At 48.3% G+C, this 24,126-nt stretch overlaps 2 protein-coding genes across 5 annotated transcripts in view; both read right to left on the reverse strand.

Moving 5' to 3' along the window:
* Positions 1-4,121, reverse strand: part of LOC118657438 (zinc finger protein 345-like) — a 17,029-nt gene extending 12,908 nt beyond the window's left edge. Inside the window, exons 1-3 of one of the 4 annotated variants that reach the window (XM_036311463.1) lie at positions 3,877-4,121; positions 3,739-3,774; positions 2,339-2,465 (exon numbers count right to left, since the gene is read on the reverse strand). In XM_036311463.1, the coding sequence (XP_036167356.1) occupies positions 2,339-2,465; positions 3,739-3,768 (157 nt within the window). In that variant the 5' untranslated portion in view covers positions 3,769-3,774; positions 3,877-4,121. Of the gene's footprint in view, positions 1-2,338; positions 2,466-3,012; positions 3,215-3,738 lie in introns of those variants that run through there. The other 3 variants (XM_036311465.1, XM_036311462.1, XM_036311464.1) reach the window with 3 other exon arrangements.
* Positions 265-22,770, reverse strand: LOC118657442 (zinc finger protein OZF-like). Its single transcript, XM_036311471.1, has 5 exons — positions 22,566-22,770; positions 19,601-19,727; positions 13,608-15,633; positions 7,327-7,538; positions 265-303 (listed from the first exon to the last, which is right to left on the reverse strand). The coding sequence occupies exons 2-3, from the start codon at positions 19,632-19,634 to the stop codon at positions 13,943-13,945; spliced, it is 1,725 nt and encodes a 574-aa protein (XP_036167364.1). The 5' UTR covers positions 19,635-19,727; positions 22,566-22,770; the 3' UTR covers positions 265-303; positions 7,327-7,538; positions 13,608-13,942.
* Positions 22,771-24,126: the final 1,356 nt, after the last annotated feature.

Consider the following 24,126-nt stretch of genomic DNA (forward strand, 5'->3'; position numbering starts at 1 on the left):
TTGAGATAGTTCTTATTTTTTACTCTTTACATACACAATATTATTAATAAATGAAGAGAAGCCTTAGCTGGTTTGGCTCAGTAGGTTTTAACTCCTTTCATCAAAAAGCAAGTCATGGCCCTGACCGGTTTGGCTCAGTGGATAGAGCATCGGCCTGAGGACTGAAAGGTCCCGGGTTCGATTCCGGTCAAAGGCATGTACCTTGGTTGCAGGCACATCCCCAGTAGGGGGTGTGCAGGAGGCAGCTGATCGATGTTTCTCTCTCATCGATGTTTCTAGCTCTCTATCCCTCTCCCTTCCTCTCTGTAAAAAATCAATAAAATACATTTAAAAAAGAAAAAAAGAAGCTCTTTGACATTGGTTTTGGCACGAATATTTTGGATGACACTAAAGGCAGACAACAAGGGCAAAGGTAAATGAGCCAGGCACCACGAAACCACAGAGCTTCTGCATAAAAAAAAGGCAATTAACCCAATGAAAAGTGTGAAAATATCTGTAAGGGCTGCCACATAATGGGTAAGTATTTAAATATATAAGGTGTTCAACAACTTCACAGCAAAGGAACAACCCAATGAAAACATGGGCAAAAAACCTGGATAAACATTCATCAAAGATCTAACAATGTCCAAAGATGTTGTTCCTACCCATTTTGGCACAAAAACAAATAAATAAGCTAAGATGGCCACCATCCAAAAAGCAGAGATAAGTGCTGGTGCAGGTAGAGATACGATGGAACCACTGGGCACTGTGGTCGAAGTGTTAAAAAAAAAAAGTCAGCCCTAACCGGTTTGGCTCAGTGGATAGAGCATCAGCCTGCGGACCAAAGGGTCCCAGGTCCGGATCCCGTCAAGGGCACGTACCTTGATTGCGGGCACATCCCCAGTGGGGAGTGTGCAAGAGGCAACTGGTCGATGTTTCTAACTCTCTGTCCCTCTCCCTTCTTCTCTGTAAAAAAAATCAATAAAATATATTTTTTAAAAAAAAGTCAAAATCATAGAAAAAGAATAGAATGCCAGTATTTGGGGCGTAGGGGAAAATGGAAACATGACGGTCAAAACATGCAGCGAACGTTTTATGATAAGCTGAGTGAGTTCTGAGCATGTAATTAGGATCATGGTGACTATAGTCAATAATGTTTTACTTGAAATTCATTGACAGTAGGTCTTAGGCATTCCTAGCATAAAAAAATATAATAAATTAGCTTTCTATGTTTAATTAACTTCAGTGTGGCAATTATTTTACTAGTAGAGGCTCAGTGCACGAAATCAGTGCATGGGTAGGGTCCCTAAGCCTGGCCAGTGATTAGGACCGACTGGGGCCTTCTGGCTGCTGGCCAGGGCCTCCCTTTGTTCTGCGCCGCCCCCTGGTGGTCAGCCCACGTCATAGCGAGTGATCGAACTCCTGACGGGACACTTTGCATATTAGCCTTTGATATATGTAGATATAGGGTATCCACCAGAAATGTATACATACTTTGCATAATTGTAAAGGCAGTGTTTTGGGTGTCTGTTTTTTTAAAATATATTTTTATTGATTTCATGGAGGGATGGAGAGGTGGGGAGACAGAGATAGAAACATCAGTGATGAGAGGGAATCACTGATCGGATGCCCCCTGCAAGCTCCCTACTGGGGATCGAGGCTGCAACCCTGGGCATGTGCCCCTGACCAGAATCAAACCAGGGACCCTTCAGTCCCCAGGCCTGCGCCCTATCCCCCGAGCCAAACCAGCTGGGGCAAAGGCAGTGTTTTTTAAAATACATGGCATTTTCAAAATGTGGCTATCCATTGTTAAAGTTTGTATACATTTTTGGGGGGTGACGCTCTGTATATATAAAAACAGCACATTGAACACTTTAATATACACAAGTTTATATCTCGACAAGGCTACGGGGGTAGGGGGAGGAAAACAGATCTAAACACGACACACTTCAGGAGAGTCTTAAAGCAAAGCCCAGGCTTCAGGTAAACAGCTACCCAGACAACACCTGCAAGTCCTGGCACAGGTGGGCAGGAGGAAATGACGGCTACCAGAAGGGATCGAACCCTGGGAGACAGAAGTGGTGTGGATCTGGACACATTCACCCAGACACTGAGAGGCGAACCCATGAAGCTCAATGCAGTACCATTTACTGACCCCGAGTCCCTTCCCCAAAGGGTTCCCTATGGGGACTGCAGGGGAGAGAAGAGGGCCGTGTACACCCACCAGCCCCAGCCACACAGCAACGGCCCAGAACACTGGGGAGGCAGCAGTGCTGGGGTCCAGGCCCCAGGACTGAGAGAGGGGTCAGCGGGAGGGAGGAGAGTCCAGTCCAGGTCCCGGTGAGGCTGTGAGTCTTACCCAGAGAGGAGACAAGTGCAAAGTTCTCCAGCATCACCCGCAGGTACAGGCGTCTCTGAGCCTCGTCCACCAGCCTCCATTCCTCCCGGGAGAAGCGCACGGCCACATCCTCCAGGGTCACGCCGGCCTGAAAGGACGGGGACAGAGGGAACCGTGACCATCCTGTGCCTGAGAACCCACAGTCCCTCTCCCACCCATCCGCCCCTCCCGCCTCCGCCTCCCCAGCTCCCACCTCAGAGGAACCCCACGGGTGGGCACAGGGGCCAGGGGCGCCCACCCGACCCTCAGGGTCCCGTTAGGCAGGAGGCTCTGCCCTCAGCAGCGCCAGGCAGGAGGACACAGAGATGGACCCCAGGTCTGTTCCTGGCGGGCAGGGCCCCCATCATGCCATGCCTTCCCCTCGGGGTCTCCAGATGCTGACGAGCCCCGCCAAGCCTCGGCTCAGGGTAAACCTGTCGGTCCCCAATACTCGGCCCCCGGAACCCTAACTCCCACTTCCCCCCAATGTGCACAGCCCTCTGCGGACTGTACCCCTCAACCTCCAGGCCCCAGGGGCACTCCACCGCCTCGCACTCGGGGAGACGCCGCTGGGGGCTCCCCTGCAGCTCAGGGGCCGCGACCGCCCCAAATTCTGTGCGGTCCCCCAGCAGCCACCGCGTCCTCGCTGCACTCACCCTCCCCGCACACCCCAGGCCCGAGGGCACCACGCCAGGCACAGGGACATCAAAAAGGACCACATCGACGCCAGGTCGGGGTGCTCAGTGGTCGAGCTTCAGCTTGTCAATCAGGGGGTCCCGGGTTCGATTCCCAGTCAAGGGGGGCACCTGCCCGGGTTGCGGGCTCCATCCCCAGTGGGGGGCGCGCAGGAGGCAGCCGATCCATGATTCTCTCTTACCATGGATGTTTCTCTCTCTCTCTCCCTCTCCTTTCCTCTCTGAAATCAATAAAAAAAAAAAAAAAAAAAAAAAAAATTTTTTTAAAGTGACCACATGCAATACGGAAACTCCCGCGCCCCCTCGAAGCGCACCCCCATATTCTGGGGGCTCCATGCGGGAGGGAAGAGGCGGAGCTTGGCCCGCGATGTCATCTCATCTCCAGGCCTCCTCCGCCTGCAGGACCCCCTGGCCCCCGCGCCTGCGGACCGTCCTCCCTCCCACGGAGTCCCCCGCCCACCTCCCGCCCGGCGCCCTGACCCCGATGCCGAGCAAAAAAATAAAAAAAGGGGAAAAAAGCTCATTATGAACCCCGATCTTTCCGAGCAGCTAGTTGCACCGCCACGATGACCTGCCTCCCGCCTAAATGTCACCCCCCGGGGCCTGGGCTGCAGGGGAGACGGGCGCCCGCCCCCCGGTGCAGGGTTGGGGTTGGGGGGAGCGGGGTGCCCCCGGGGAGACGCTCACCTCAGCCGGGCGCCTCGTGGCCGCCGCCATCGGAATCTGCGGGGAGCCGGCGTGGGCGTCACGGTCCCTTTCCCGGCCCCCGGCCTCGGACCCGTGCACGGAGGACCACGCCTCTTCGGCGCCCCGCCGCTTTGTTACCTGAAAAGGGGCTCTGGCGCCAGAATCCACTCGGGCCAACCTGCAAAGATGGACGGCTGGCGAGAGGCCGGAAGTCCCGCCTCCAGGCCGGGAGCTCTCCAGGCAACGCTTTCATCCAGACCTGTCAGTGCCTCCACTCAGCGCAACGACTTCTGGGAAATGTAGTTCCCAGAGCTAAGGGGTCACAGAAGGGAGTTCAGCCTCCGAGCACCTGGAACAGGGGTCCTCAAGCTACGGCCGGAGGGCCACATGCAAATACAAATATTGTATTTGTTCCCGTTTTTGTTTTTTTTACTTCAAAATAAGATATGTGCTGTGTGCATAGGAATTTGTTCATAGCTTTTTTTAAAACTATAGGCCGCCCCTCCAACCATCTGAGGGACAGTGAACTGGCCCCCCCGTTTAAAAAGTTTGAGGACCCCTGCTGGAATGTTTGCCCCTGGAGGGGTCCTGTGGTTCAGCTGCGACCCGCGTGAAGGGCCCGCTCTGTGTAAATTGCAGCGAGAACTCGAATCTGACCATATCGACCTTAGGATGGGTTATAAGGGCTCACTGCTCCCCCCCCTTAGGGTACCTATTGCAAATTCAGTGGTCATCTGAGCTTCAGAACAACAGGCTATTATTTTTAAAAATTATAAATATATTTTATTGATTTTTTACAGAGAGGAAGGGAGAGGGATAGAGAGTTAGAAACATCGATCAGCTGCCTGCTGCACGCCCCCTACTGGGGATGTGCCCACAACCAAGGTACATGCCCTTGACTGGAATCGAACCTGGGACCCTTGAGTCCTCAGGCCAACGCTCTATCCACTGAGCCAAAACGGTTGCAGTGGTCGGCAACCTGCGGCTCGCGAGCCACATGCGGCTCTTTGGCCCCTTGAGTGTGGCTCTTCCACAAAATACCACGTGTGGGCACGCACGTACAGTGCGATTGAAACTTTGTGGCCTATGCACAGAAGTCGGTATTTTGTGGAAGAGCCACACTCAAGGGGCCAAAGAGCCGCATGTGGCTCGCGAGCCGCAGTTAGCGGACCACTGGGTTAGGGCACAACAGGCTATTTGAAACAGAAAACCACAGGGCCTGGCTGGTGTGGGTCAGCGTGGCTCAGTGGCTGAGCATCCACTTAGGAACCAGGAGCTCCAGGTTCAATTCCCGGTGAGGGCAGGAGTCCGGGTTAGGGCACATGTGGGCGTGGTTCCCAGCGGGGGCGGGGGGGGCGGGGGGGCGGCTTGCAGGAGGCAGCCGATCTATGACTCTCTCTCATCATTAAAGTTTCTTGTCTCTCTCTCCCTCGCCCTTCCTCTCTGAAACCAATAACATTAAAAAATAAAATAAAATAAAGAAAATGACAGGCTGGCCTTGACTCTGTAGCTCAGTTGGTCCTGCTGATTCACCAAGGTTGCAGGTTTGACTCCGGGTCAGGGTACATATAAGAATCAATCAATGAATGCATAATAAGTGAAACAATAAATCAACGTGTGTGTGTGTTTTATCTCTGTCTAAAGTTAAGAAATAAAAAAATTGCCCTGACCGACTTTGCTCAATGGTTAGAGCGTCAGCCCAGGTTTTTTGTGTTTTTTTTTAAAATATATTTTATTGATTTTTTACAGAGGAAGGGAGAGAGATAGAGAGTTAGAAATATCAATGAGAGAGAAACATCGATCAGCTGCCTCCTGCACATCTCCTGGGGATGTGCCCACAACCCAGGTACATGCCCCCAACCGGAATCGAACCCGGGACCTTTCAGTCTGCAGGCCGACGCTCTATCCATTGAGTCAAACCGGTTTCGGCAAGAAATAAAAAAATTGCCCTGACCGACTTTGCTCAATGGTTAGAGCGTGAGCCCAGGTTTAATTCCCGGTCAATCACATGTACCTGGGTTGCAGGTTCAATCCCCAGTCCCAGTTGGGGGTGCATGTGGTAGGGCAACCAGTTCATGTGTCTCTCACATCCATGCTTCCCTCTCTCTCCACTCCTCTTCCCTCCTTTCCACTCTCTCCCTGAAGATTAAAGGAAAAATATCCTCAGGTGAGGATTAATAAAAGATAAAATAATTAATAAATTAATAAAAGATCAATTCTGGTCAAGGGCACATGCCCAGGTTGAGGGCTAGATCCCCGGTAGGGGGCGTGCAGGAGGCAGCCGATCCATGATTCTCTCTCATCATTGGTGTTTCTATATCTCTCTTCCTCTCTGAAATTAATAAATATATATTTTAATAAAAAATAAAAGAATAAAAAAATTTTAAAAAGAAAAACCACAGGTTTACATGGTATCACTCATGCTAAAAGCCCATGATACCAAATGTAAATACCTGATATCATTGCAGCTCAACCTCTCCCAGAAGCATTCTTTTTAAGTTATTTTGTTGTTGTTAATCTTCACAGGACAATATTTTTTCCATTGAGTTTTTTTTTTAATTGATTTTACAGAGAAAGGGAGAGGGAGAGAGGAGAGATAGAAACATCAATGATGAGAGAGATTCAATGATTGGCTGCCTCTTACAAGCCCCCTACTGGGAATCAAGCCCACAGCCTGGGCATGTGCCCTTGACTGGATTCGAACCCAGGACCCTTCAGTACACACGCTGACGCTCTATCCACTGAGCCGAACCAGCTAGGGCTCCATTGAGTTGTTAAAGAGTGGAAGGGAGGAAGGGGAGGGGAGAGGAAGGAAGAGAAAGAAACGTCAAAGAGAGCGGGAAATCAATCGCTTGCCTCCTGCCTGCACCTAGACTGGAGACTGAACCTGTAACGAAGGGATGTGCCCTTAAGCCCTTGAGCAGGAATCCAACCCAAGACCCTGCAGGGCGCAGGACAATGCTCTAACCACTGAGCAACCCCAGCCAGGGCTACTATTTTTTTGGTCTTTTTTCTATTTTCCGAGAAACAATCTTTTTTTTTTTTTTTTTTAACAGTAACACCATTCGGTAGTTTGCTCACTCCATAACACTTTCCCAGAATTAATAAAACCCAGTCTTTAAAACCCTCAAAATGAAGGCTCAGCATGCACTCTCCTGAATAATAAATTTAATTAAATTAATTTTAAAATAAAAAATAAGCTAATACAGAATTGGAATTTGGTTCTTTTCCACTTTGCTAAAACGACAAGGAATTTCCTTGCTTTCAAGATACAAGAAGACTTGTGTTTTTTAATATATATATATATATATTTAAATATATTTTTATTGATTTCAGAGAGCAAGGGAGAGGGAGAAAGAGACAGAATCATCAATGATGAGGAAGAACCACTGATCGGCTGCCTCCTGCACATTCCCACACCCGGGATCGAGCCCACAACCGGGGCTCGCACTTCGACCGGGAATCGAACCATGAACTCCAGGTTCGCAGGTCGATGCTCAACCACTGAGCCACACTGGATGGGCAGGGGAGCTCTTAACCCCCATTTTAAAAATGGGAAAACTGAGGCTTAGAGAGTGGATCATTCACCTGCTTTCTCGGTTGACTGTTGAAGATCTGGGATTTCCACCCAGTTCGCATGATCTGAGGTGTGGGGAGACCGATCCCTCATCTCTTCTCTTTGGCTTCCAGGAAGACTTTGAGGCTCAGAAAATACCCATTCATCCTCACACCTCCGGGTGCAATTCTGTGTCCTGCTGCAGCCAAGCAACCCCCAGGTAGACCAGGAAAATGGATGAAGACTAAAAAGCAAGGATTTATTATACTACTAAGTATTATTCAACTAAGGTTGAATTGCAATTATATATCTGAACTTACAAAAGTGATAAAGTGTATTAACATTGCACATTGTTCTTTAAAGTGTACTAGGGGCCGATGCACGAAATTCGTGGAAGGGGCTCCAAGGGCTGAGGCAGCAGCAGCCCCGGTTTCATCCGGAAATCTGGAAGGTCATTCGACCATCCGGTCTAATTAGCGTATTACCCTTTTATTATTATAGATGATGTGTCTGTAATGTTGTGCATAACAAAAACAACTGGAAATATAGGAAATACTATCCCACTATGGAAAGCAACAATTCCAGCCCTAGCCGGTTTGACCAATGGATAGAGCGCTGGCCCACGAACTGAAGGAAAATGAGTCCGATCCCGGTCAAGGGCACGGACCTCAGTTGCAGGCTTGGTCCAGGCATGCAGGAGGCAACCAATGTGTTTCTCTCACGTCAATGTTTCTCTCTCTGTCTCTCCCCTTCCCTTCCACCCTCTCAAGAAATTAATGGAAAAATATCCTTGGGTGAGGATTAACAACAACAAAAAGGACACTTTATTCTAAGATGTGAGAGAATGGAGCCTTTAGCTATGCTGGAATCCTGGCAACAATGCAATTCTTTTTTTTCAACAAAGTGGGAAACCTTCTTCATTCATGTGAACTTGGGGGGATAATAGTGAGGTGAGAAAAATATAGGAAGATGTGAGCTAAACAAAAAACGTGGAAGAGTGGAAGGAAAGCCATGGCCTCATGTTTCGTTGCTTCACCGTCATTTACTAATTATCTCATCAGCCTCAGAAGCTCACCTAGGTCTGTCTTATAGATCAATAAAGAAATGTGATTGCAACCAGGCTTCTTCAAATCTTTTTTTTTAACTGAGTAAGCAATCAGTTAAAAAAATGTATTTTTTGTTATAATACACTAGAGGCCTGGTGCACAACATTTGTGCACTGGGCAAGGTGTGGGGGTTCCTCAGCTCGGCCTGTGCCCTCTTGCAGTTCGGGACCCTTCGGGAGTGGGCCTAAGCCTGCAGGTGGACATCCCCTGAGGGGTCCTTAGCGCTGCTGCAGAGGTGGAAGAGGCTCCGGCCACCACCACTGCACTTGCCGGCTATGAGCCTGGCTTCTGGCTGAGCGGTGCTCCCCTGTGGGAGCACACTGACCACCGGGGAGCAGCTCCTGCATTGAGCGTCTGCCCCTTGGTGGTCAGTGCATGTCATAGCGACCGGTCATTCCGCCGTTGGGTCGATTTGCATATTAGGGTTTTATTATATAGGATAATGTGATAGTTCTGTGGAAATATAAAAATAGCAGCTCCTGCCGAAACTGGTTTTGCTCAGTGGATAGAGCGTCGGCCTGCGGACTGAAAGGTCCCAGGTTTGATTCTGGTCAAGGGCATGTACCTGGGTTGCGGGAACATCCCCAGTAGGAGATGTGCAGGAGGCAGCTGATCGATGTTTCTCTCTCATTGATGTTTCTAACTCTCTATTTCTCTCCCTTCCTCTCTGTAAAAAATCAATAAAATATATATTAAAAAAAAAAAAGGAGCTCCTAACAATGAGAAACGTGGAGATAGAGGGTTTTAAGGGTACATTTAAAGTAGGGGAGAGTCCTGGCCAGTGTTGCTCAGTGGCCAGAACATCATCCGAGCACCCAAGGGTCGCAGGTTTGATTCCTGGTCAAGGGCATGTACCTGGGTTGCAGGTTCCATCCTCAGCTCCAGCTGGGGGTGGGGGAATGTAAAAGGTAACCAATTGATGTGTCTCACATCGATGTTTCTCTCTCTCCTTCCCTCTCTTCCATTTTCTCTAAAAAATATCAATGGAAAAAATATCCTGGAGTGAAGATTAACAAATAAATAAATAAAGTAGGAGAGGTGATCTGAATACAGCATGAAGGGGATTAATGGACAAAAACACACAGCACGATGCTCCTGTGCCAGGGCCTTCCCTAGAGTGTCCGACCACCTCTGTGACCATTGTGCCAGAGCCAGTGTGATGGAGAGATTTCCTATTGTAGTTTAGAAGTGATTTTAAAAAATATATATATTTTATTGATTTTTTACAGAGAGGAAGGAAGAGGGATAGAGAGTTAGAAACATTGATGAGAGAGAAACATTGATCAGCTGCCTCCTGTACATCTCCTACTGGGGATGTGCCTGCAACCCAGGTACATGCCCTTGACTGGAATCGAACCTGGGACCCTTCAATACGCAGGCCGACACTCTATTCACTGAGCCAAACCAGTTAGGGCTAGAAGTGATTTTTATAAGTTCTTTTCATAATTTCTGTTGTTATACTTTTTTTTTTTCAACTCTTCTGTTACTTGTCTTAGCTTAACCATTTTTGAAATTTTGGGTTATGTTTTTCTTTTTAAATATATTTTATTGATTTTTTACAGAGAGGAAGGGAGAGGAATAGAGAGTTAGAAACATCGATGAGAGAGAAATATCTATCAGCTGCCTCCTGCACACCCCCTAGTGGGGATGTGCTCGCAACCAAGGTACATGTCCTTGACTGGAATCGAACCTGGGACCCTTTAGTCCACAGGCCAATGCTCCATCCACTGAGCCAAACCGACTAGGGCTGGGTTATGTTTCAATATGATATTTCCTTTACATTTTAAAAAGGAGAAAGGTTGTTACCTGATTACTGTTGATTTTTAATTTTTGAAAAATGTCTTTATTGATTTTTTAAAATATATTTTATTGATTTTTTACAGAGAGGAAGGGAGAGAGATAGAGAGTTAGAAACATCGATGAGACAGAAACATCGATCAGCCGCCTCCTGCACACCCCCTACTGGGGATGTGCCCGAAACCCAGGTACATGCCCTTGACCGGAATTGAACCCGGGACCTTTCAGTCCTCAGGCCGACGCTCTATCCACTGAGCCAAACCGTTTTCAGCTTTTTTCTTTTTTTAGAAAGAAAGAAAGAAAGAAAGAAAGAAAGAAAGAAAGAAAGAAAGAAAGAAAGAAAGAAAGAGAGAAAGAGAGAAAGAGAGAAAGAAAGAAAGAGAAAGAAAGAGGAACAGAGAGAGAGAGAACCATCTCTTGGCTGCCTCTTGCATGCCCCCTTCTGGGGATTGAGCCTGCAACCCAGGCATTTGCCCTGACCAGAAATTGAACCAGCAACCTCTGCATGTATGCAGGGATGCTCAACCAACTGAGCCACACTGAATAAATAAGTAAAACCTTGTTTAAGGAAAAAAAAAACACCAAAGTAATTATTTCATAAACCAAGAATCACACCTATTATCTAAGGAGTGAAAATGGATCACATTACAATACATCTTTGATGTCTCACTGTTCTTTTTTTTTTTAATTTTATTTATTTATTTATTTATTTATTCATTTATTTATTTTTTATGTCTCACTGTTCTGTTTGTTAAAAGGTAAACCAGCCTTGGCCAGTGTGGCTCAGTTGGGTGGGCAGCATCCCCTGCACCAAAAGGCTGCTGGTTCAGTTCCCAATGCACATGCCTGCGGTCAGGGCTCCATCCCTGGTAGAGACCGTGTGGCAGGGAACCAATCAATGTTGAGCTCTCAATGTTTCTCTCTCTTTCTCTCCCTTCATCTCTCTCCAAAATCAATAATAATAATAATTAAAAAAAAGGTGTTAACCTAGAGGCACAAGAACAATGGACAGGGCTTCCTTAAAACCTTGCACTGAAGAAGTTTTAGGCCTTGGGCAGTGGTCGGCAAACTGCGGCTCACGAGCCACATGCGGCTCTTTGGCCCCTTGAGTGTGGTTCTTCCACAAAATACCACGTGCGGGCGCGCACGTGCAGTGCGATTGAAACTTCGTGGCCCATGCGCAGAAGTCGGTATTTTGTGGAAGAGCCACACTCAAGGGGCCAAAGAGCCGCATGTGGCTTGCGAGCCGCAGTTTGCCGACCACTGGCCTAGGGCAGTGGTTGGCAAACTCATTAGTCAACAGAGCCAAATATCAATAGTACGATTGAAATTTCTTTTGAGAGCCAAATTTTTTAAACTTAAACTATATAGGTAGGTACATTGTTATTAACTTAATTAGGGTGCTCCTAAGGCTTAGGAAGAGCCACCCTCAAGGGGCCAAAGAGCCGCATGTGGCTCGCGAGCCGCAGCTTGCCAACCACGGGCCTAGGGTCTTTGCAGGACCGAGGAAACAGATTTCCTTCAACAAGCCCTGAAATTATCCTGTGAAGAAAGGAAAAATTCATGCTTTGCCAAGAAGTACTTGAGAATGTCACATGTGACCTTTCCTCAGGGTGGTTTTCTTTTCTGTTTATAAATATGTATTCACCGATTTTTAGAGAGAGAGGAAAGGAGAGGGAGACAGAAAGGAGAGGGAGAGGGTAACACTGATCTGCTGCCTCCTGCACGCCCCCTACCGGAGATCAGGCCAGCAACCCCACGGGCCCTGACTAGGAATGGAATTGATGACCTTTCGGTGCACGGGATGATGTTCAAACAAAGGAGCCACGCAGGCCAGGGCACAGGGTGATTTCAGAATCTCCTAAAATTCATAGCACCCAGGCTTCAAATGGGGCCCAGAAAGCCCTGCAATCTTTCCTAGAAGGTTATTGGCAGGAATGCAAAGACGGCAAAAACCAGGGAGATATAGTTTACCATTACAGTATCCCTATGAAGAACACAAAGTTGGGTAGGCCCATAAAAATGCTCACCCTTCACACTGGTGGAGCCAAAATGTTTATAAAATACCCTACATGCTCGGCCGGCGTGGCTCCGTGGTTGAGCGTCGATCGATGAACCAGGAGGTCATGGTTTGATTCCCGGTCAGGGCACATGCCCAGGTTGCGGGCTCCATCCCCAGTAGGGGCCATGCAGGAGGCAGCTGATCAGTGATTCTCTTTCATCATTGATGTTTCTGTCTCTCCCTCTCTCCCTCAGTCTTCCTCTCTGAAATCAATAAAAATATATTTTAAAAAATACCCCACACAGTAAACAGAACACCCAGTGTGTAAGAGAACTTATACAGTACGGACTTGTACAGTATTGTACAAACCAAAGCAATGCGCAGCAAGTTCAGGTTGGTGACCCAGGAGCTGGAAAAAACTCATGGGAGAACATGGCCCTCCAGCCAGACTCATGAAATTTTCTGTCAACAAAGGTTTGGGTTCCTGTCCAATGTGAACCCCAAAGAGCTCAGGTTACCCCTAATTTTCTGTAATAAATGAGAGAATAGAGGTCAGCTGCCCTGAGCACATGTGGATGGTAACGGACACAAACGGTGGGAACCTGCCATGTGGTAGAGTAAATGGCTTTAACAAAAGAAAATGGCGCCCTGGCAGGTGTGGCTCAGTGGATAGAGCGTCAGCCTGAGGACTGAAGGATCCTGGGTTCGATTCCAGTCAAGGGCACATTCCCAGGTTTCGGGCTAGATCCCCAGTGGGGGGTGTGCAGGAGGTAGCCGATCAATGATGATTCTCTCTTATCATTGATGTTGCTATCTCTCTCCCTCTCTTTTCCTCTCTGAAGTCAATAAAAATATATATTAAAGAAAAAAAAGGGAAGAAAATGGCAAAGAGCCCAGGGAAGTTAGGAAGCACACAGATATACATGCTTCCCACATGACTGAAACTTAATCTCCCACCTGTGACAAAGGAAAATATGAGACTGAATGCAGACAGATGGCGTCTCATGGCTTCTTCCAGGATCATTATATGGAACAAGAAAATTGCACATTCCCTTACACATCGGAGGTATTTATCCAGCGTGAATTTCACACTGTATAATAAGGTAAATACGAGGGGAGAAATTTCCCACATTCAGTGTACCCATAAAGCCATCTCCTGGGTGAACTCTCTGGAGGTGAAAGAGTGTCAAGCCATGGGTAAAATATTTTTCACAATTGCTACATCATAGAGCCCACATCCTGTATGAACTCACAGATAATCAAAAACTCCATAAATACAGGTAAAACAATTAACACATTCACTACCTTCATAGGACCTTTTTCCAATATGAAGACTCAAGTGTTATGAAAGGTAAGAATTATGGCCAAAAAATTCCCATTTCCCCCATTTTTGGACTCAAACGCCTACCTCCGGTGTGAGCTCTCCATTGTCAACTGGACTGGGAACTATCCTTAGAGCTTTTCCCACATGCACTGCAATCGTGAAGGCTCTATCTTGTGTGAACCCGTTGGTGTACACGAAGGTGAGGTTTCCGCATAAAGGATTTCCCACATTCACTGCACACATAAGGCCTTTCTCCTGTGTGACTTCTTTGATGCTGAATGAGTTCGGAGTGCTTAAGATAAGATTTCTCACACTCGCTGCATGCATGAGGCTTTAACCCAGTGTGAACACTCTGATGATAACGGAGGCCGGAGCCAGATGAAAAAGATTTGCCACATGCTCGACATAAGACTTTTTGCTTATGTATGAATTCTCTGATGATTCCGGAAGGAGTAACAAGAGGTAAAAGATTTCCCACATTCACAGCACTCATAGGGCCCATCTCCAGTGTGCACTGCCCGATGATAGCGAAGCTTCCTCTGGGTGGTGAAAGAGATCCCACATACAGTGCACACATAAGGCTTTTCTCCTGTGTGATTTTCTCCTGTGTGATCCCTCTGATGATTTCTGAGATTAAAACCGGATGAAAAAGATTTCTCATATTCATTGCACTGATGCCTCTCTCCTGTGTGAACTCGCTTGTGGGTGCGAAGTTGGTGGCCTCGGAAAAAGCATTTCCCACAGTCGCTGCACGCAAAAGGTCTTTCTCCTGTGTGTATTCTCTGATGTTGCGTGAGGTTGGATTTGGAAATAAAAGACTTCCCACATTCATGGCACTGATAAGGCCTTTCTCCAGTGTGAATTTTCTCGTGGTAGTTAAAGATATGGTTGGCAATAAAACACTTCCCACATTCGCTACACTGGTAAGGCCTTTCTCCCGTGTGAACCCTCTGGTGTATACGAAGTTGTTGTCTTAGGATAAAAGATTTCCCACATACACTGCACTGATGAGGTCTTTCTTTTCTGTGGACTCTCTGATGACGACTGAGGATGAAAGCAGATGAAAAAGCTTTCCCACATTCACTACATTCATAAGACTGTCTTCCACTGTAAATTACCTGGTGCCGACTGAGGTAAGATTGTTGGCTAAAGGATTTCCAACATTCACTGCACTCATAAGGCCTTTTTCCTGTGTGTGCTCTCTGGTGTAGAATGAGTATGGAACTACCGGGAAAGGTTCTCCTGCATTTGCTGCACCGGGAAGGCCTTTCTCCCGTGTGCACTCTCCGGTGTAGAGTAAGGACTGATCTCCTGGTGAAAGATTTCCCACACTCACGGCATTCATGGGGCCTTTCTCCAGTGTGAACTCTCCAATGCAGAATGAGGTAAAATTTTCTTCTAAAGGACTCCCCACACTGCGTGCACTCGTAACGCCTTTCCCCAGAGTGAACGGTCCGTTGTCGAATGAGGATGCATCTCCGGCTAAAAGATGGCGTACATTCACGGCACAGGTCACATTTTTCCCCAGCGTGACTTCTCCAGAGATAAATGAGCACAGATTTTGGGTGAAAGGACTTCCCACATTTGCCGCACTTGTACTTCCTTGGCCCACAGTGAAATCTTTGATGCTGACTGAGGGTTGAGGTTCGCCTAAAAGACTGGCCACACACGGGAAGGCTTTTACCTGGATGCACTCTCTGGTGAACAGCGAATGAGGACTGATCCCTGAATGTTTTCCCACATGCACTGCACATAAAACACGGTCTTGCAGTGCGAACATTTTGGTCCTGAGCACGTGTCCACCTGGGCCTGTACGGTTTCTTATATTCTCGCCAGGTGAAATAATTTTTTCTCTTTTTCTGGTGTTTTTGGAGGTTTGCTCTAAAATGAAATCGTGTCCTACATACCCCACACCTGACCACGTTCTGGCTGTGTGGAGTTCCTTTGTCCGCAGGCAAATGGAATATGTCTCTCCAGACTGGACCACAGCTCTCACAGAAGTGGGTCTTGCGGAAACACAGAGCAGCCCTGGAAGAGCGGGCCCGTGACACTCCTGCAGAAACACTCCGTTCACAGTTTGCTTGTGCATCCTCTGCTCCACAGCAGTAACCTGAATGCAAATAACACCAGGTGAAGTACAGGTTGACTCTGAGAATGACACCATCACAAATGTGCACTCGTCACATCGGGAAATGAGCCTATGGCTTGCTTTTTATGAAAGGAGTTAAAATCTGGTTTAGGAAGCTATTACTGGGCATTAGTACACCTCTAAGGCCAAAGAATGGTAGAGGACTCACCGAAGAAAGGAGACAAGAACAGGGTATAACACAAGTGTGTGTTGGCAATCTTCTCTTGTGGAAGGATTTCTATAGGACCTTTCGTGCTAGAGACATAAGGCTGTGATAGAAGCACAGGTCCAACTGTAGGGGTTTGGCTCAGTGGATAGAGCATAGGCCTGTGGAATGAAGGGTCCTGGGTTCGATTCTGGTCAAGGGCACATGCCCAGGTGTGGGCTTGATCCCCAGTGTGGGGCATGCAGGAGGCAGCTGATCAGAGATTCTCTCTTAACACTGATGTTTCTATCTCTCTCCCTTCCTCTCTGAAATCAATAAAAATATATTAAAAAAATAGAAATAGCCCTAACCGGTTTGGCTCAGTGGATAGAGCGTCAGCCTGTGGACTGAAAGGTCCCGGGTTCGATTCCGGCCAAGGGCATGTACCTTGGTTGCGGGCACATCCCCAGTGGGAGGTGTGCAGGAGGCAGCTGATCAATGTTTCTCTCTCATCGATGTTTCTAACTCTCTATCCCTCTCTTTTCCTCTCTGTGAAAAATCAATAAAATATATTTTTTAAAAAAAAATAGAAATAGAAGAATCAGCAGCACAGGTCCAAACTGAGGGGGGGAAAAACCATCACAACAGAGTAGTTGCCAATAAGGCCAATTTCAAAATGAATGCTGATTTCACGGCTCAGGTGGACCAATGTTGCAAAACGAGAGGAAGAAGTGAGAGAAATATGTGAGCTATGAAGGCCAGAGAAGTGTAGATTCTCCACGGGCTACAAGTCAGAGTAACAAGGACAAAGTAGCAATAGTGAGGAAGGGAAAGTTGACGTAAGGTTTGTTACTGGGCATTAGTACACCTCTAAGGCCAAAGAATGGTAGAGGACTCAAAACACTGGTTCCATGGAAAATAGTTCACGTATGATTGGAACACAGTGGTGATGTCAGGCCCTACCCAGCTTCCACATGACCAGATACCCATGAGCTCACCTGGCAGCCTTGGCTATTGAGAACCCCTACATTAGCCATCCCTGAGCTCAGCTCCCACAGCTGCACTGTGACTGCACAGCTGGTTCCTCCCCAGCCAGAACCGCCACACCCAGACGGGCCAATGACCTCTCAATCCAGTGAAGGTGAAGACCTTTCTACACCAAAAGGAGCCCGTAAACACAGGAACTGGCCGGGCAGAAACTTTTTTTTTTTTTTTTCAATGAGCTGCAGAGAAATTCTAGCCCTGGCTGGTATGGCTTTATTGGTGGAGGATCTTCCCATGCAACTAGCAGTCGCTGGTTCCATTCCCAGTCAGCCCACATGTCTGGCTTTAAAGCCATTCCCAGTAGGGGGTGTGCAGTGGGCAGCTAATAGATGTCTCTCTCTCGCTTTCTCTTCCTCTCTCTCTAAAAATCAATAAAAACATATTAAAGAAAAAGAAAAAGGACCAGCCAGAGAGGCTCAGTGGTTGAGCATCAACCTATGAACCAGGAGGTCACCTTTTAATTCCTGGTCAGGGCCCATGCCTGGGTTGTGGGCTCCATCCACTATGGGGGGCATGCAGGAGGCAGCCAATCAATGATTCTTTCTCATCATTGATGTTTCTATCTCTCTCCCCCTCTCCCTTCCACTCTGAAATCAATAAAAATATATTAAAAATAAAATACAGCCCTGGCTGGTTTGACTCAGTGGATGGAGCATTGGCCTGTGAACTGAAGGGTCCCAGGTTTGATTCTGGTCAAGGGTACAGGCCTGGGTTGCCAGCTTGATCCCCGGTGGGTGGCATGCAGGAGGCAACCAATCAATGATTCTCTCTCATCACTGATGTTTCACTCTCTCCCCGTCTCCCTTCCTCTCTGAAATAAAAATATATTTAAAAAAATAAAAAATAAATAATACACAAATACATTTGTTAAAAAGCCCTCGCTACAATAATTTAATAATAATTAAACAATAAAACGATGTAAATTGTGACTCAGAAGCACAACGTTGCCATGACCAGATAGCTCAGTTGGTTGGAATGTCCCCATATGCCAAGGTTGTGAATTTGATTCCAGGTCAGGGCACATGAAGGAGTCAACCAATGAATGCATGGACGCTGGAACAAACAAATTAAAGTTTCTTTTCTTTCTCTCTCTCCCCCCACCCCTTACTTTCTCTGTCAACTTAGTAAATAAAGAAAAAAAAAATCTTAAATTCAGAAACATAGAATGCAGAGAGATGGGATATTAAAAGGGTAGCTTTTCAACAATATGAAAGATTTCTTAATTATTTTACAGGGAGAAGAAGGAAGAAGAAAAGAGTTAAGTATTGATGTGAGGGCGAAACATGGATCTGCTGCCTCCAACACATCCCCTACCAGGGATCTAGCCAGCAACTGGGACATGTGTCCTGACAGAGAATCAAACCGGAAACCTTTCGGTGCAAGGAAAAACACCCAATGAACTGAGACACACTAACCAAGGTAAAATGGTAGTTTTACATATGACTGATTCTTTTCAGATTAAACTACACTGTTCTAAGATGTTTTATAAGCATCACTGTAATCACAAAGCAAAAAACCTACAATAGATAAACCAAAAATATAGGTGCAGGAATTAAAGCACACATCTATGTAAAATCATAAATTTATAAAGGAAGATAGCAAGAGAGTAAAAAAAGGAACGGAGGAACTACAAAACAACCAGACAAAAACTGACAAGATACCAATCCTCAAGTACTTAAACACTCTTCAATCAAATCACACACAGGGGCTGAATGGATTAGAAAAACAAGTTAAGCCCCGACCAGTATGGCTCAGTAGTAAGAGTGTCAAGGGTTCTATTTCCGGTCAGGGCACGTACCCAGGTTGTGAGAGCGATCCCAGGACTGGGCGATTCCATCGTGAGGCAACCAATCGATGTTTCTCTCTCCCTCCCTCCCTCTGCGTTCCCCTCTCTAGAATCAATAAAATAACTTATCCTCAGATGAGGACTAAAAAACTAAACAAAAAAAGTTCAAACCATATGTTGTCTGTAAGAGACTCAAGCTTTAACCAAATATATAAGCTGAAAGTTTAGAAATTGAAAAAATAAGCTATGCAAATGTAAGTCAAATAGAGTAGACTATACTTGTAAGTAGCCATACTTCTAGAGAAAATAGACTTTAACTGAAAACCTATCACAAAAACTCATTATATTAATGATTAGACACCCAGTGCACGAAATTCATGCACGGTTAGGGTCCCTAGCGGCTGCCGACTGTTGCCCGGTACCTTCCTTCATTCTGCGCCGCCCCCTGGTGGTCAGCGCACGTCATAGCGAGTGGTCGAACTGCCAAGGGGACACTTTGCATGTTAGGCTTTTATATATATATATAAAGAAATCGACTCAGATCCTGCCCAAGTGGCTCAGTTAGTGAAAGCATCACCCTGATACACTCAGGTTACAGGTTCCTTCCTTGGTCAGGGCACACACAAAATGCAACCAATGGAGCTTCTGGGCAAGAGGGCTGCAGAGGTGAATGTGGTACTAACCTCCACCCACAACCACATCAAAATTACAACTAAACTACAGAACCATCATTCAGATCGGCACACTGCCCTGGCCAGGGAGGGGGCAAGCATGGTGAACGGCATTAGGCTCACGGCATCCCGTCCCTACGAGAAGAGTTCAGTGCAGCAGGTATTGGGGCTGCAGCAGAGAGAAGAGGGCAGGGATGGGGTCCACAGGGGAGCATGTGGGGCCCACAGAGCAGCCTCTGGGGGAAGGAGGGGGGGCAGGGCAGAGCCTAGTCCACGTCCCCGGTGAGACGGTGAGAGTCTTACCCACAGAGGATGCAAGGGTCAAGTTCTCCAGCATCACCTCCTGGTACAGGCGTCTCTGAGCCTCATCCAGGAGCCCCCACTCCTCCCGGGAGAAGTACACGGCCACGTCGTCAAAGGTCACGCGGTCCTGTCGAGATGGGGACAGGGAAAACCATACACTTTTGTACCTCACTCAGCACGGCCAGGGTGAAGGATTAAAGAAGACAGACAAGAGAATAAAGCTGGGGCTAGGTGGGACGCTGCTCTCGGATGGAGAGACAGCACCTCGGCCTGCAAGCCGAGTCTTTATTTTATAGACAGATTCCACGAGGCAAAGTAAGGGCGTGCTCAAGATGTCTACCATGTTCTCGCGTCTACTCAATTACATGCACCTGAACTCTATCAAGCTTTGTTTTTACAGAACTTGCTGCACCTCCCGCAGCCCGTATCACTCAGCCACCTGGGACCACAGGTTCGGACCATAAGGTCAAGCTTACAACCGTAGCCTTTGGCTGTACCTGTGCTGGGAGTAGCTGTGCCCTCCAAGCTGGGAATTGCACGTGGCTTTGCTACGAGAGGACCGTGCCCTCTCATTAGTCCGAGGCTTGAACCTGTCCAAACGCTGTAGCCGCTCTCCACACACTTTGTCTTTCTGAGACGCTCCCAGTCCACCCCTCACACACCTTCCCACGGCTCCTGCTCCTCCTCCAGGGCGGCCTCCCTCCCAGGAGACACCAGGCCCTGGGGACCCTGATGTCTGCTCATCTATTAGGGTTCCATAGTGACTGTGTTTAGCCCTCAGCAAGGGCAGCGGGGACACACTGATGCCATCGAGCTGCGGGCCAGGCCTAGGGGCCCCTCCCGCCTGCAAAGCAATTCCCTGCCGGACGCAGCCAGAGGGGGGCGCTGCTCCACCGGGTCCCCACACCAGAGCCTGGGCGCCATTGGCTCACACCACCCCCTCGCAGGCACCCCGTTCTGCATCTACTGCCTCCCTAACATCCCCAGTCCTCTGTTCCACCCCCAGCCCCGCTGCCTACTTGCCCCGCATCACAGACACCTCTCCCCCCTCACCCGTGTCCGTGCTCAGGGCGCCCTAAGCGACTCACAAGTTCAACACCATCAGCCACACTCCCACCCTGAGGGGCCCCCAGCCAGGAGCCGCCCCAGGGAGGCTCGGAAGTCCTCCCTGCAGCCCCCCCTCCCCCCTTCACATCACCATCAGGCACCAGAACTGAAACAGGACAACCAATGGGTCCAGGCGGCCTGTCACTACTTGGGCCAATTCAGCAGAGACAGGGTTGAATCCTCCAGGAGCGGTTATTCCAACAGTGCAGGCAGGGGGGGAGAGCAGCAGGTCAGCCACAAAAATCTACTCTGCACCCCCCCACCTTCCCCCGTAAGCCAGCTGCTTGAATGCGGTGCAAGGACAAAGATCAGATAAGGAAGTGGGCAAAAGCAATAAGAATGGGTAAAACGGCCCTGGCTGGTGTGGCTCAGTGGATAGAGCGTCAGCCTGCGGACTGAAGTGTCCTGGGTTCGATTCCGGCCAAGGGCACATGCCTGGGTGTGCGGGAGGCAGCCGATCAATGGTTCTCTCTCATCCTTGATGTTTCTCTTTCTCTCTCCTACTCCCTTCCTCACTGAAATCAATAAAGAAATATATATATTTTTAAATTAAGATGCTGTCAATGATAATATTTTTTTAAAAAGAATGGGTAAGCCCTAACAGGATTGGCTCAGTGGATAGAGCGTCGGCCTGCGGACTGAAGGGTCCCAGGTTCCATTCAGGTCAAGGACATGGACCTTGGTTGCGTGCACATTCCCAGTAGGGGGTGTGCAGGAGGCAGCTGATCGATGTTTCTAACTCTCATCGATGTTAATAACTCTCTATCCCTCTCCCTTCCTCTCTGTAAAAAAATCAATAAAATATATATTTTTTGTAAAAAGACTGGGTAAAATGGTTAGCGATCACAGGCATGTGGGGTTTGCAGAGGCCAGGGGGCACCTGGGACTCCCCGGCTCCCTGTCCTCCAGGGGTTGCTCGTTGTTCCATGACAAGGGGCAGAGGCCCAGTGGGGAGGGGGGGCCACACGTCCAGGTCCCGCGGACAAGTCCCAGGCGGGTCGAACTGTGCTTTCTTTTTTTTTCTCTAATTTTTTTAAAATGTATTTTTAATTGATTTCAGAGAGGAAGGAAGAGGGCTAAGAGACAGAAACATCAGTGATGAGAGAGGATCATGGATCGGCTGCCTCCTGCACGTCCCCCACTGGGGATGGAGCCTGCAACCCGGGCACGTGCCCTTGACCAGAATCGAACCCGGGACCCTTCAGTCCGCAGGCCGATGCTCTATCCACTGAGCCACACCGGCCAGGGCTGTGCTTTCTTTTTTCAACATACTTTTCAGAGAGGAATGGAGAGGGAGCGAGAGAATCATGGATGGGCTGCCCCCTGCACGCCCCCTACTGGGGATCAAGCCCGCAACCCGGGCAGGTGCCCTGACCGGGAATCGAACCCGAAACTCCTGGTTCCTACAAAGGTGGCCGTTCAACCCCTGAGACACGCTGGCCCGCATACTGTGCTTCTTTTTTTTTATTTTTTAACTTAAACATATTTTTATTGATGTCAGAGAGGGAGAGAGAGAAACATCAATGATGAGAGAACTACCCAGCTGCCTCCTGTGCGCCCCCTACTGGGGATCGAGCCTGCAAGCCAGGCAAGTGCCCTTGACGGGAATCGAACCCGGGACCCTTCAGTCCGCAGGCTAACGCTCTACCCACTGAGCCACACCGGCCAGGGCCAGACGGTGCTTTCTTACATCCAAACAAACCCACCCCGGCGGACAGAGCGTGACTGGATATTTCTCATAATTTATTCTTCATAACGAAGAGCTCGAACCCAAAACACCGACTCCTGCCCCCAACGATACCCAAACCCCTTTCCCCCGGGCACGGACGTGCGGGAGGCCCCGGAGACAGGCACTCACCTCAGCCGGGCACCCGGGCGCAGCCGCCGCCCGCGGACTCTGAGGGCGGGGCGGGCGCGGGCAGCGGGCGGCGGCCGAGGGGGCGGCTCCCCCCGTCCCTGGTCCTTTAGGCTTGACCGGGGCCACGGCGCTGAGCCGCACCCCATCCTCGCGCCCAGGCAGGAGGCGCCCTTGGCCAAGATGTCTGGATTCCTCTCACCTCAGTGCGAAAGGATAGCGGTACTGTGGGGAAGGGGGAAAGTGGGAGTGCCCCGAGCAGAGGACACCGGAAGTCCCGCCCCCTTTCAACCATATGCCTACATCTGACCTGCTATTAGCTCTGCTCGAGCCACAGCCTTCTGGGTAATGTAGTCCGCAGGGTTCCAGAGGCTGCACTGAAGGACTTCTGCTTACTGGCCTCCTAGAAGGTTTGCAATTGGAGGAATCCTGGGAAAGTAGTATACCCATCATTTTATTGTTCATTTTATTGTGCACGGATTCGTGTATATTGAAAGGAATTTAATTAGAAGAAATATTTTATTATTTTTATTATTTTTTAAATGTATCCTTTTTAAATATATATATATATAGAGAGAGAGAGAGAGAGAGAGAGAGAGAGAGAGAGAGAGAGTTTTTACAGAAAGGAAGGGAGAGGGATAGAGAGTTAGAAACATCGATCAGGGATAAACATGGATCAGCTGCCTCCTGCACATTCCCCACTGGGGATGCACCCACAACCAAGGTACATGCCCTTGACCGGAATCGAACCTGGGACCCTTCAGTCCGCAGGCCGCCGCTCTATCCACTGAACCAAACGGGTCAGGACTAGAAGAAATATTTTAGAGGCCAGGGAGGGACTGTAGGAGGTTGGCTGCAGGTCGTGTCCAGCCCTTCTCGCCCAGTCCTGATCTGGGCTGATTGGGGCCCGCTGGCTGGGGAGGGACCATGGGAGATTGGCCGGCTGGAGAGGGGCCGTGGGAGGCCTCCAGGGCGTGTCTGGTCCATCTCGCCCAGTCCTCATCAGCCAGACTAGCAGCAAGATAAATTACCAGTCCGAGCATCTGCCCCCTGGTGGTCAGTGTGTGTCATAGTGACTGGTCAAATGGTCAAAATGGTCAGCCAATTAGCATATTAAGCTTTTATTAGATAGGATAGTTCTTATTACTTTCATACTTACCTGAGGATATGTTTTTATTTATTTTAGAGAGAGATAGGGACAGGGAGTGAGAGAGAAACTGGGAAAGAAACATGGATTGGGTATAATGGTTACAGATGACAGGCAACGTGGGCAATGTGGGCTGGGGGTTTGCAAAGGGCAGCTGATCATTGATTCTCTCTCATTATTGATGTTTCTCTCTCTCCCTCTTCTTTCCTCTTTGAAATCAATAAAAACATATTAACAACAACAAAAAAGGTCCTACATGTGTATCAACAATTGAATATAAAAATCGAAATATTTGACTGAGCATATCAGAAACATACTTATAGATGCAGAGGTCATTTTGAGGGTTGTCAGAGGTCAAGCTGGTTGAGAAAATGGTTGATGAAGGTGAAGGGATTAAGAAGTAAAAATTACTTGTTA

The sequence above is a fragment of the Myotis myotis genome, unplaced genomic scaffold, assembly GCF_014108235.1.
Source record: "Myotis myotis isolate mMyoMyo1 unplaced genomic scaffold, mMyoMyo1.p scaffold_m19_p_55, whole genome shotgun sequence".
Classification (NCBI taxonomy): Eukaryota; Metazoa; Chordata; class Mammalia; order Chiroptera; family Vespertilionidae; genus Myotis; species Myotis myotis.